The 13,541-nt window shown below is 33.4% G+C and overlaps 1 protein-coding gene across 5 annotated transcripts in view; it reads right to left on the minus strand.

The window, feature by feature from the left end:
- USP25 (ubiquitin specific peptidase 25) overlaps positions 1 to 13,541 on the minus strand; it is a 126,687-nt gene that overhangs the window by 85,056 nt on the left and 28,090 nt on the right. For 4 of the 5 annotated variants that reach the window (XR_003208538.2, XM_025872728.2, XM_025872736.2 and 1 more), the window contains exon 4: positions 2,929 to 3,052. Coding sequence is in view for 4 of the 5 variants with exons in the window: in XM_025872728.2 (XP_025728513.1) it covers positions 2,929 to 3,052 (124 nt within the window). In the remaining variant the exon portion in view is untranslated. Of the gene's footprint in view, positions 1 to 2,928; positions 3,066 to 13,541 lie in introns of all 5 variants that reach the window. The other variant, XM_073891814.1, reaches the window with a different exon arrangement.

A 13,541-nucleotide genomic window follows, 5' to 3' on the forward strand; every position in this document is an offset into this window, starting at 1 on the left:
TGTGATATTGTTGAGCCCTAGAATTATTTTCACAAATCAATTTAAAAAGATTTCTAATTGCCTCCCTCACCTATTCCTGTTCAACACATCTTCTTAAGGCAGTTTCCTCTCACAACAGCTTCCTAAGTAATGATCAGGATGAAAAGGGTGGGAGTTATAGAAACCTATTTTAAAAATTCAGAATCCCACCCACCCTAACCATTCCTTGACATGATGCTTTTTTCTTTGTGCTAATGACAACTCTAGGCCATTCTGGTTGGGAAAACCCCCAGGTGGCTCCCAATCTTCTACCCAATTAATTCAAAGTCATTTCATGAGGCAAGTTATTTTCACAACAAACACAACACAGACACAAATCAATTACAATGTAGTTTATTAGCAAACTTCAACTCTCCATATTCCACCTGTTCCCTATCTAAGCATTAGCAACCAAGAGATAATTAAATTAATACATCCAATCCTGACATTAAGGAGTAATTATATTAAGAAGCACACTTTAAAAATGTTCAATTTCTTAAGAAATTTCACCATGAAATTTATGAGTACTTAAAACAGAGGATTTTAAGATATAAAAAGATAGGCTGCAACTCAAATAATTATAATGTAGTGTTCCAAATGTATGAATTCATATTAAAGTATGTCTGCTAAAATATAACCATCATCAAATGATTCTAGGAATTTGGCAAAATTTTGTTATGTGAACTTAAGTAATGAATAAGTAAATTTATACTTTTAAGCATGATATATACACTTTTTCTTAAAAAATACATCATTTCCCCCTTGGAATTTAGAATCCTAAGCCTATTAAAAACGCATAGGAACAAATTATCTCTTTGCCAAATGTTTAGCTAGAATTCTTACATTTCCCTTTTTCTGACACAGAGATTTACATATGTGCTTATTAACTGCACATTTTACATTTAACACTTTTTTGTTAACTGTAAATTATAAAATCTACACATACCACAAAAAACTTGTATTTTGCAACAGTAAAGTAATATGACTTTTTACTTCTACAGAACATAATTTTACACAACATTTTATGGCATATTACACTACACCAAATCTCTGTAATGTCATGTACAATAAAAATATTTATAAAATATTCACTAATTTTAATATATTAAAATTTAGAAGACCAAGAATAAAAAAGAACACCATCCTAAGAGATATTTGTTACCATCTGGACAAAAATGAATTATCTAGAAAAACATATAAAATATACACTGAACTTTATAACAGATTAGGAATAATTTTAAACCTTTAACTTTCAAGTTATTTTTACTTATTAACTAATTAGTACGTGCTGTTTTAATTTGAAAACACGTGATACAAAACTACTGCCACTATTTATAAGTATATAAGCTTCCAGACTTTATTCTATTTATATATTAATATAAATTCATTTAAACAAAAATATACACATGCTTTTAAAAACAAGATTTGGTATATATTCAGGTATATATTATGGTATAAATTTATGTACAAATATATATAATACATATGTAATATATGTTCTATTTTATAATTTCTTACATATAATAGATCATTTCCTTTAAATGATATCCAACTCATGTATTTCACGTTTAAAATATTTCTCATCAAAGTTTAGTCAAGTTTTGTAATTACTCAAGACAATTATTTCATTCCAATCCATTTTTTGAAACAAACTTAATTTTACAATTTCTCTAAATCCTTCAGAAATAAGCTTAATTACAATGTCTAAAGATAATGTATGAATTTTGGGGTTTTCATTTAAAATTACTGGCATTAATTGGTATTACCCCCAACTGAAAAGGACAATGAATTTTAATTTAAGTCGTTCCATCTTACTATAATGTCTTACGAAGTAATTTCCAAAGTAACACTTAAAGACATTAAAAAGTATTACTAAGAAAAATTATGTGCCTGATAAACATAGCATTTTGAGACATCTACCACCACACAGTAATCTCAGATTACTTAGAAAGAAATATACTAATGATACCATGCTAAGGGAAATTATCTGAGAAAGCTGGTACATCCAAACAATTTGTATTAAAGGGAAAAGAACACTGGAGTCATAAGATTTACTTTAGCTGTGCACTTTTAGAAAATCATTTAACCTCTTAAAAGATCAATTTCTTTTTCAATAAATAGTTACCACTACCTCCATAGAGTTCTTTAGAAGATTATATTATATTTTAAGGATTTTTTTAATCAACATTGTTTCATGATAAAGTCAAATTTATTTTTATTTGATCCATAAATGAATCAAAATGTTTCAAACTAAAAAGTTTTCATTATTAAATCAAAAGATACATTCTATCACACATCTTGGAATCTTGCCTATTTCTTTAAAAAAAAAAGCCTATAAATATACTATTATATTATAGATCAGAAGATGGAGAGAACTAAGGCCCATGGGCTATATCCAGCTGGCGGCCTATTTTTTTAAAATGAGATTTATTGAACCATAGTCACACTCATTAAATTATGTATTATCTATGGCTGCTTTAGCACTACTATCCTAGAGGTGACTAATTGTGACAGAAACCAAATAGCCAACAATATTGCCTAAAATATTTACCACTGGCCCTTTACATAAAAAGTTTGTTGACCCCTGCTATAAATGACTACAAACTGAATTGAACAATGTATCCAAAAGAGATGAGGGAAGAAAAAACAAATAAAAAAAAAATTAAAATATACACCTAAATTAAATGCCTCATAATGCCACTCCAAAATCCTAAAAATCTAAACTCCAAATGCAGTCAGAACTAGAATATAGAAATTTTAGTTACAGAAAATACAAAAACAATACTAAAGTTTTTTAATGGGTTTATTTAGAATAACGAAGTGTATCTTTGTGCCTCTTGAAATTAAAGCCAATTATTATTTCTATTATAAAAAGTACTTATAACTACTTTATACAAATTATGTTTTTACCTGCTAATGGCTTGCTCCTCATCAGTTATTCCAGTCTCCCTGAATGCCCTGTTTGATTCCGCCAAACTCAAGGCAATTGCTCTCTGAAGATCATCTTTATCATCTCCAGTGAGATCAATCACATCTGAAAAGCAAAACTATCTTTCTCAAAATTAAAAGCCAAACAAAATGAAGGTAATTCTTATCATGGGGATTTTATACCCAATATATCTTTTCAAACCAAAGTCAGCACCAACTTAATTCTCCATAAGAGCCTCTCTGAAGAGAATGCAAACACATTTTAAATTGGTTATATTTTAAAACTTAATGTTCTTCCCTAAAAAATATGCCTAAAGCATTAAGAGCATAAATATTTTTCACTGCACAGTAATCTCAATATTTACTACGAAGCCTCTGATTAAAAGCTAATAAGCAGAAAGACTGCTAAAAACAGGCTTTTACCAACAAAAATTGAAATCAGCATAATTAAACATTTACATTTATGCTTTCTGAAGTTATTCCAAATATACATACATCACAGTGCATGCATACTACCACCTAGACATTATCTAACAAGTATAATAATTAATAACAGATCTCAAAAATTATGCTTCAGAACTGACCATAAATACATAAAGAACTATACACAAAAACAAGTCAAGTGTATATGTATACATTTTTTAGAGTGGAAGAATGTATTAAACTGTTAACAGTGATTAATTTTGAGGAGGAGGGTTATGGGAAGAGAAGTTATCAGGACCTTTCACTTTCTATTTTAAATACTTCTCTACCATCCGAATTACTGACTGAACATGCAGCCCTCTCCATTTAAAAAAACTTCTCATTTCATAAAAAGAAATATACAAATAAATGATACCATTTTCTTTTGTTAGAAAGAAAACAGTCTTGATGCTCTAAATATTCTTTTTCCAAAGAATAGCGGCAACAGCTATTACTACCTTCAGAAAAAAAACTTTTTAATCCAATTTTCCAATATATCTGGTCAATTTCCTTCACTCAAAAGATGGTAATAATACCCCCATTGTCATAAGAACCATAATATATTGCTAAGTAGAGGATTACAAAACAGTATGATAAGACAGAAAGCTATAGCTTTGTGTGGTTAGGCTTATGCTTACAGGTATTTTGGGTACATTTTATATTCATTTTGTTTATTTGTATTTGAGACATGTTAAAAATTAAATTTTTTCTTTGTAATCTTGTAAAAAAAATTTTGCAAGATGGGAAACATAAAAAGGGGTAGGGGATGGGAAATAAAATGCCTGCATTTTACCATCTGACTCTAGGGTTATATGTAGTTACTCAAAAAGAATATGCCACACTTACTGAGAAAGAAATTATGTATATTGACAGTTTCAAAAGTCTACTTCCATTGTTACCCACACTTTTTCTCTGAACAGTCACAAAAAAAAATATTAAAAATATTAGAAATAATAGTTGGCTACGGAAGGTGTTTTTTAAATATCTTTAGAGAGTATAATAAAACCTCATGAAAATGTAGTAAGGTCCAAAAAAATTCAGTCAAGTAAAATGTAGAACAGAACACAGCAAGGTACTGAAATGATGGAGCATGCCTACGTACACCGGAAGGCCGAAGGTTTCCTAAGTCTTGCTTACAAGACCCAAGTCCACCTAGATCACAATTGTAGATGGATATCACCTGGATGGAGCCATCCAGTCCAGCTTCAAAACTGATGAAGAAGCTAGGACTAGAGAAGCATGAATGCGCCTCAAAAAATGAGAACTATCTTGTTTATTAAATAATGACTAGAACTCAAGTGAGTAAAGAGAGAATAATAGAAGTAAAAAAAAATAATTTGAAAATCACAAAGAAGCAGAAAAACCAGTTTGGGGGAATATGATTAATTAGCCCTCAAACTCCATTCCCTCAACCTCCTAGTGTGCTTTCTTCAACTACAGAAGGTAGAAAGATTAAAACAAAACAAAACAAAACAAAAACAAATCTATTTTCCCAGTTCACTCACAGTTACACAGTTCTGAACAGAATTTAGGCTCCACCAGCTAGATGCACTAACACGGGACACAGAGGGCAGAAGTGAGTGGGCAGCCACTGTTCTACTGCTTCAGGCTATTTTCTCCAGCACGACTGAACAGATACAGGTTGTTCCACATAGCATTCCAGGGTCCAGTTTCCAGATTCGGGGATGTCAAAGAGACAGAGAGTAGAAGCGGCAACTAGACTCCTGCATTCCAATGTTCAGGCATAGCTCAGTGGCAGTTACCTAATCCTGCCTGCTTGTTCTCTGGCCTACAGCTCCAGAAGTATGTTCTTAAACTCAGCTGTCGTAGAGGCAGCCTCCAGATTCACTACCTTCCTAATAGTGGCAGAGGGAGCAGCTTCCCTGGCTGGCCAGTCCTGCAAGAATCTGGGAATCATTTCACAAGTCTGAGCTAAAGATCCCTCCTCCAGTCTATCCAGTGATTTTTCTTTTTTTAAGAACCTAATCCCCTGTATTAAATTTCTTCTTTGAAACTATCTAGAGTGTTTACCGTTTCATGTCTGACAAGTAAAGGAAACTGGCTGGAGCAGAAACTCATTTAGAAATAGCAACAACTTATAATTAGAGCTTTTCATAACTTAATTGTAACTCAAGCAACATAAAAGCAAAAAACAAGGCAAAGTGTTCTTAACCCTATTTCATAAATAACTGAAGTTGTGAGAAATGAAGTATACCATCATTAAGAATAAAGAATGGTGGACAGGCTTTAAATTTAAGTCTTCTAACTATTAAATCTTTCCTCTATACTAGCAAATCTCCAAGAGTGGTTAATGGAGCCTTGGGTATTCCCCCATGACCCTAAAAGAGAAGGGAGTTCCATAAGTAAAAAAATATTCTCATAAAAATACTAAGATGCTATTTGCCTTTCCTCCCGTATCATATGTGCACTGATGATACAAAACAATAGCATCTTTGCACAAATTGAGGCAGTTAACACCAAGTTCTTTGGGCAATTCACTGTATTACAACTATACATACTCACTACTAAAAAAAAAAAAAAAGCCAGTTTCTCTTAGATCCTTGATAAAAAGGGAAAATTTTATTGTATTAAATCTCAAACACTGATTTACATATTCTTTTAATTCTATATGACAAAATAGGAAGTATGCATAGTACTGCTGCTGCATCTAAAGTAAGCTTTTGCTCAAGAGAAAACACTAGTGCAATGCTTGAGTTGCAAGCCAATTAAACTGGCTGATTTTTTTTTCATGAAACACACTATTTTTACTTGAAAAAACAACGAACAAACTACAAACTAGGAGGACTCAAACTTCAGAATTTGGCAGATATTTTCTAGAGAATAAACAAAGTGAGCCTGTCACCTGCGGGAGAACAAATGAAGGTATGTGTTGCCAATGAATAATGTGGACTTTTCAAGCAAAAATGCTAACTTTGGAAAACTTGTTTCTATCACTATGCACACATCTTCCCAACACCTAAAAGCTTTTCTGGGGAAATCAAGTGATTAACAATTCTGATTTGTTTTATAATGTAGACATTCTTCCAACATTTAGAATGAAATTTTTTCCATGGTATGATAAAATCATGCATAAGTAAATCCATTCAAAGAACAAGGTAGGGGCGCCTGGGTGGCTCAGTCATTAAGCGCCTGCCTTCAGCTCAAGTCATGATCCCGGGGTCCTGGGATTGAGCCCCACATCGGGCTCCCTGCTCAGTGGGAAGCCTGCTTCTCCCTCTCCCTCTGCCCTTCTTTCCGCTGGTGCTCTCTCTCTTATGCACTCTCTCAAATAAATAAAATCTTAAAAAAAAAAAAAAAGAACAAGGTAAGTTTCTAATATTTGGTCTTTGACCCATTTCCTGACACAGAGTTCCTAAATCATTTAGAATTTCCTGGGTGATAGGAGCATCTTTTGCTCTAATGAGATGACTCCTGGTGGACTCCTGTATAGCTTCAGGATGAATGCTGGTCACCAGAAAAACCAAACTATGATGAGAAGCTTGGAACTTTGAGAGGAACTTTTTTCTCCATGCAGGAGAGAAGGGCGAGAGATTAAGTTAATAATCAATCATGCCTACCCGATGAACCCTCCATAAAGTTCCTAAATATGGACTTCGGAGAGCTTCCAAGTTGGTGGACATAGTCACATGCTGGGAGGGTGGCACATCCCAACTCCATGAGACAGAAGCTCCAGAGCTTGGGACCCTTCCAGACCCTGCCCTATGTATCTCTTCATCTGGCTGTTCGTCTGTATCCTTTATCATATTCTTTTTATAAAATAAACCAGTACATGTGTTTCCCTGAGTTCTATGAGCCATTATTGCAAATTATCAAACTCAAAGAGGAGGCTGTGAGAACTCCCAATTTGTAGCCAAGTCAGACAGAGTGTGGGTAACGTGGGGACCCACTACTTGTGACTGGCATCTAAAGTGGGGGGCAGTCTTGTGGGACTGAGAGCCCTTACCTTATAGAATCTGAAACTAATGTCAGGTAGAGAGTGTCAGAATTGAATTGAATCGCAGGATACCCAGCTGGTGTTGGAGAATCAGTCAGGTGTGGAAAAAAATTCACACATCTGGTGTCAGAAGTATTTTGAGTGTAAGCAAAGGAAGAAACAAGCAATAGTATTCTTTAATGTTAGCATGATAGGTTAATCAGAGACTACTGGTCCTTAACTGAAAAGCTGGGGCTTTTTCCTTTAAGCAATGGAGGAGGTTTATTTATTATTTGTAATTTCATTATAATCACAATAATTTTTCTCCATGATGTTCCCATTACTCCATAAAGCTTCTTCTTTCCATAGGATATTTTAAAACAATACAGCAATCCTCAAAGACTATTATAACCTGCTCATATACCAAAAACATATGATTTTAAGACCAGATATTAACGAATTAAATGTTATTTCAACAGAATGGTTAAACATGAGTTTTTTCTTTTTCTAGAGTTAGAACAATTTCTCCTAAAACATGAAGCATGTAATGAACTTTTGTTTCACAATGAAAACTAGCCCTCTATGACTTTCTTATATGCTTATACTCAAAAAGGAACAGAGAACACACCTTGGCTATAAATAATTTCTAACTGAAACAATTTCTAATTTCAATTATAAAAATTAAGCCTTTTTAAAATTCCATCCAAATACCAGAGTATTATGAATATTTTTATATCTGTGTCAAGGAAGGACCTCAGTGAAACACCAAGCTTTGTTTCAATCAAGTACTAGCATGAACTAGTACAATTCAAGGGCACGAATGTGTTAGTGTTAGCTGAGTAACACTATAGAAAATCTCATGTTACAAAAACCCCCATCATTTTCAAGTCTGCCCGAATTCAAACTTTTTTTTCTGTAAAGTCAGAAATAAATATAACAAAACATAACACTCACCCTAATGAATCTTTCACTCTCCAAAGAACTACCATTTGAGTAAAACTTAAATACCAACTATAAAACATTTCTCTGCTCACTCCAAAATATAGCTAGCAGTCATGAACTTAACAACGAATTAGACTTCAAATGTAGGCATTATTTATAACTCATAATTCATTTTCCCATAAAAACAGTATATTAAATGACATGAGGTTCCAAGTTAGTTTACAAAAGTCAATTTAGCCCATAATATAGTTGAAACTACAATACATGTAAAGATTTTGATTTTTAGGAGAAAAAAAAGTTCCTCCATTGTTTTCCTTACCTACACAGGGTTAAACCTAAGGAAAATCCTTTTTTTTCCCCTACCCTGATAAGTCAAGTTTATATTTACCACCAGCAAAGATTTCTACGCAGGGGAATGATATGAATGGAAAGAACTGTTTGGGGAGTTAGGAGTTAAAGTGTTGAATAAGAGTTTGACAAGAGTTGTAATAATATATACCAGGCAAGAGCAACTGAAGGGAAAACTACACAAAAACTGACAGAACTGCAAACTAAATGATTATTTTGAGATATTAGGAAGAGCTTGTTTTAAAAAAAAGAAGAAAAATCACTGGGCCACCAGAAGAGTGAGGATGCCCTTGAGAGAGAGGCAAATATGAACAAAGGTAGTCAACAAAAGTTATAGCCCATGGCTATCATTCTGCCATAAAATTTAAGAAAATTCATAAAGTTACACAAATCATTTTGCAGTACATGTCTGACAGAATTCTAAGTACATGCTTAGAATAGAGTAGAAGCCTAACCTATTTACATCCAACCGGTTACAAGTAACTTTCACACCACTGTAGCATCTCACTTTTAAGCTTAACCTTGACTTTTGGGGAATCGTCAAAATAGTTTTATGCATTAGAAATCTCTATGGAAAAAGAGATTTAACTTTCTTTGCATCAATTTTTGTTCTATCCATAGTTACCTGTTTAACATTTTTAAAGAATGGGAAAAATTAGCGTTCAATTAATAAAATCCTAAACTGCTTAACCTAAGCAATTTACCCTTAGCAGAGATGAACGCACTAGACTTGGATCTATTTATCACTTGAGCTTTAAATCACTGTTAGGCTGGCCAAGCAATATAAGACCAGAGTTCTAAGACAGAACCTCTCACTTTCTATGCAATCCTTACCTAATAATTCAATTCCTTTTGAGGGGAAGAAAATACACTGATTCTAAATTTGTGAAGGGTTGACCACTTAACAGTCATTCTGATGTGTTGTAACAATTTCTCTAAAACTTAAGCCAATAACATATGGCAATACTTTCTGTGTTAAAATTACCTACCCAAATCCCTCTCATCTTTTGACCCATACTTTGATTGCTCAATTGTAGTACATCTTGTTCTGGTGGGCATATACTGTTTTTTTCCTGTTTTAAAAAAGTTCAGGGCGCCTGGGTGGCTCAGTTGGTTAAGCAACTGCCTTCGGCTCAGGTCATGATCCCGGAGTCCCGGGATCGAGTCCCACATCGGGCTCCCTGCTCAGCGGGGAGTCTGCTTCTCCCTCTGACCCTCTTCCCTCTCGTGCTCTCTATCTCTCATTCTCTCTCTCTCAAATAAATAAATAAAATCTTTAAAAAAAAAGTTCAAAAGAATTTAATGGTCATGAAAGGAAGAATATTACCTATTTGATTTCAAATTGGGCAAAAGCCTTGCATGGTCATGTCTATGACAAGAGTTTGCCATGACACAAAAACTTAGCAGAGTCTAGTATATATCTATGATATCTCAATATTTTGCATTGTTTCCTAGTCCGCTCTGCATTAGTATTTTTTTACTGCAAAACTCCAACACAATTTTATTTCCAATTTTAGCTGGAGGAGGGAAGCATTCATTTGACAATCCACAATATCCAATCTGGACAAGAGATCCAAGGAGTGAAAAAAGATGCCTAAAATTTTAGCTAATATTACTACAAATGTTTTGGGCCTTTCCTCAGAATTCAGGAGAGTATGGAAAATTACAAATGCAATAAAAAGACACCAAGTACATTACTACTTAATTCCTTATTATGCAGAGTATAAGCTTCCCTTGAAATGTTTTCTTTTTTCTCAAAAATGAAAGATAGAAAGGACAATCATAGTCCTACTAACCACTGAAAATGTAATTACTTCTTCAATATTAAACAAAGGTTCACAAATACGTGTTAAATCTTTAAAGTGATATAATTTTATCTTCTGACATATAGAGTTATGAGTAACAGAAAATTTCCCAAGCCCCAAATGTGACTTCTATAGGATATTATTTTAAAAGCTAATCTTTTCTAGTCATTAAAAAAGATGTACTTTATTCCTTCCAAAGGAGCTTTTATCAACAAGGAATCTTATGTATTTAGCATTAGAGATTTTTATTTCAAAATACCGATGTTTTTTGTCAGCACCATAACCAATAGATGGCTCACTTAAAGTTAGCATTGCTTTATGTTTAGCCCTGGTTGTAAGAGACTTAATACTGAGAAAAGAAGGAATTAAAAACTTTTCAAAAATTAAAAAACATGCCATATTTGAAAAAATTAAGTTACAGTATGGTCAACTTTCAAATAACAACATATTTCATATAAAACTGAGAAAATGCTCAAAAGGATTTTTATATTGTTCTAGATATCCAGAACAATTGCTTAAGAACTTCCTCACACTCTGGTGCTTCAATACACCAGACTCCTGTAGCACTTACCCAGTTTTCTCAATAGAGGCCTGTGTTTGAATATATATTTGTAATTATTTCCTATCTTTCCTCCTCACATGTTTTACCCCTCCTTCCAAGAAGTAAAAATAGACAAAAGACGTCATTTTCTTCTCAGGACTAATAGCATAGTAATTTAAAAAATCTGTTGAATGCATGACATCTCCTTACTTTCTCACTTTTAGACCATGTAACACTACTGTGACAATGACAAATTTAAATGCTGAATCTATTTCCTAAAAGCAACTGTACTTCTTAGAACTTTACGAAGTATGGTACAAATTTGTTAAATGGAAAAGAATGTTACCTCACCCCATTTTTTTCACATTTTGATACTATTATAATACAATCACCACATTTTATTTTTATAAGGGTTTTTCTCAATAATCTGCAAACAACTTTATGGACACACTAACCAACTTATTAAATTACTAATTATAAATTAGCACCTTGGTGAGAAGGATAGCACATTTTATTGAGAAAGAAACCACAACAGCACACAATTTGCTCAATATGATGATCAGTTGTAATGAAACCAGAAACTCCATTTCTCTACCATTTCTTTAAAGTGAAATATAAAATTATATTTAATGAGGGGCACCTGGGTGGCTCAGTTGGTTGAGTGACCAACTCTTGGTTTCAGCTCAGGTCGTGATCTTGTGATCTCATGAGATCGAGCCCCATATTAGGCTCCACACTCAATGTGGAGTCCGCTTGGGACTGTCTCTCCCTCTCCCTCTGCACCTCCACCCTGCATATGCACGGGCACGTGATCTCTCTCTCAAATAAATAAATCTTATAAAAAAATTACTTAATATTTTCCAAGAGCTACATACACAAACACACACACACACAATTTTTAATTATCATTCAACGGGGCACACGCCTTCTGAAATCAGGTTTGCCTTCTCCCTAAGAGCACCTATTCAAATCTCTTTTGTCCACAACATTTTCATTATTCCTTGTCAAAAGTCTTGAACAGGTGTTAACATATGGCTTAAACAATACTTGCTGATTTTACAGAGCAAATAAGACATCTTCTTTTACTCTGGAAAGTCTTATAAATCCTAATTCCCCTACCTACCTCTATATATACTACCTCATGTCACAAAGTCTACCATCTATATTAAGAATTCACATCTATCAGTCTAAAATCTTGTCATCCTTTCCACTAGAACAATGTTTCCACTAAACCATGTTTAGTCAATTTCCTGTTTCCTTCACTTTAACCAGTTGCCTTCAGTCGAAAACTTTTTTTCCTTTCTCTACCTAATTTCATTTTCCCCCAAGTCTTGGAACCTTGAAAGACAGATGTTATTCTCACACACTAGTTCCTCCACTATTTATACTACTCTTTTTTCTAACTTCTTTCAACAAGCTTCTCAACCTCATTCTTTTTCATTGGTTCTGAAACAGCTTTTTTATACATATTATCAAAAATAATTCAATGAACACTTTTTGAGAAACTATGCAAACTATTCTAGCATGATGATAGGCACATCAATGGTCTTTTGCCCTGTTAAGCTTCCTGTTTGGTAAGAAAGAAAGGCACAAGCAAATAATTTCAAAATAACACAGTATTCCTGAAGGCCCAAGTACACTCTGGGTGCTACAGAAGCGCTTGCTCCAACCTAGAAGCCAGAAGCTCCTGACCTAAGTCTAAAAACACCAGAGGTAATTAAGCTGGGGGTAAAGGCTAGAGGGAATTCCAGACTGAAGGCACAGCAAGTGTAAAGACCAAAGAAATTAAATAGCACTGGGTGGATAAGAACTCCAAGCCATCCTGAATTATCATGGTTTTATAAAGTAAAAAGAGAAAAACAGTAGAAAATAAAGTTAGAGATGTAGATAGGGTCCAAAACAGTTTGTCTTGAACGTAGACATAAACAATTAGGTCTGTCTCACATATACAAAACTTCTTCCATCACCTATTACCTATATGAGGTAGGAGTATTTCAGCTTTTGACACATAAGATTGTTTGTGAACAAAAATATTAAGATTATCCTGAAAATTTGAAATTAAAATATTTTATCAACAAACATTAAAATAATCTTTACTGACAACAGTTATAAACAACCATGTGAATGTGTTCTTGCTGGTTGTTTTTTAACTCTGAGGAGGTCTATAAACAAAATCAGAGGGGTGCCTGGCTGACTCAGTCAGTAGAGCAGGTAACTCCTGATCTGGGGGTTTTGAGTTCAAACCCCATCCTGGGTACAGAGATTACTTAAAAATACAATCTTAAAAAAAAAAAGTTTCAGAAATTCTCTTCAAATACAAGTTAATAATCAAATTTCTCAAATACAAAATGCATAAAAATAAATACCTTTTATAAAATAAATACATGTTATACAGTGCAGTCACTATATCATAATGAGATAGAGGTAACTAAACATATTTTGAAAAATTCAGCGCTACATATAAGCAGAACTATTCACATTATAAAGAAAAAGTAGAATCCCACATAAAACTTTCCATATATATGTATATATGTGTACGTGTGTTTATTTTGTTACATGGTAA

Source organism: Callorhinus ursinus, unplaced genomic scaffold (assembly GCF_003265705.2).
Source record: "Callorhinus ursinus isolate GAN/ISIS: 27379988/994484 unplaced genomic scaffold, GSC_fseal_2.0 scaffold1, whole genome shotgun sequence".
Classification (NCBI taxonomy): domain Eukaryota; kingdom Metazoa; phylum Chordata; class Mammalia; order Carnivora; family Otariidae; genus Callorhinus; species Callorhinus ursinus.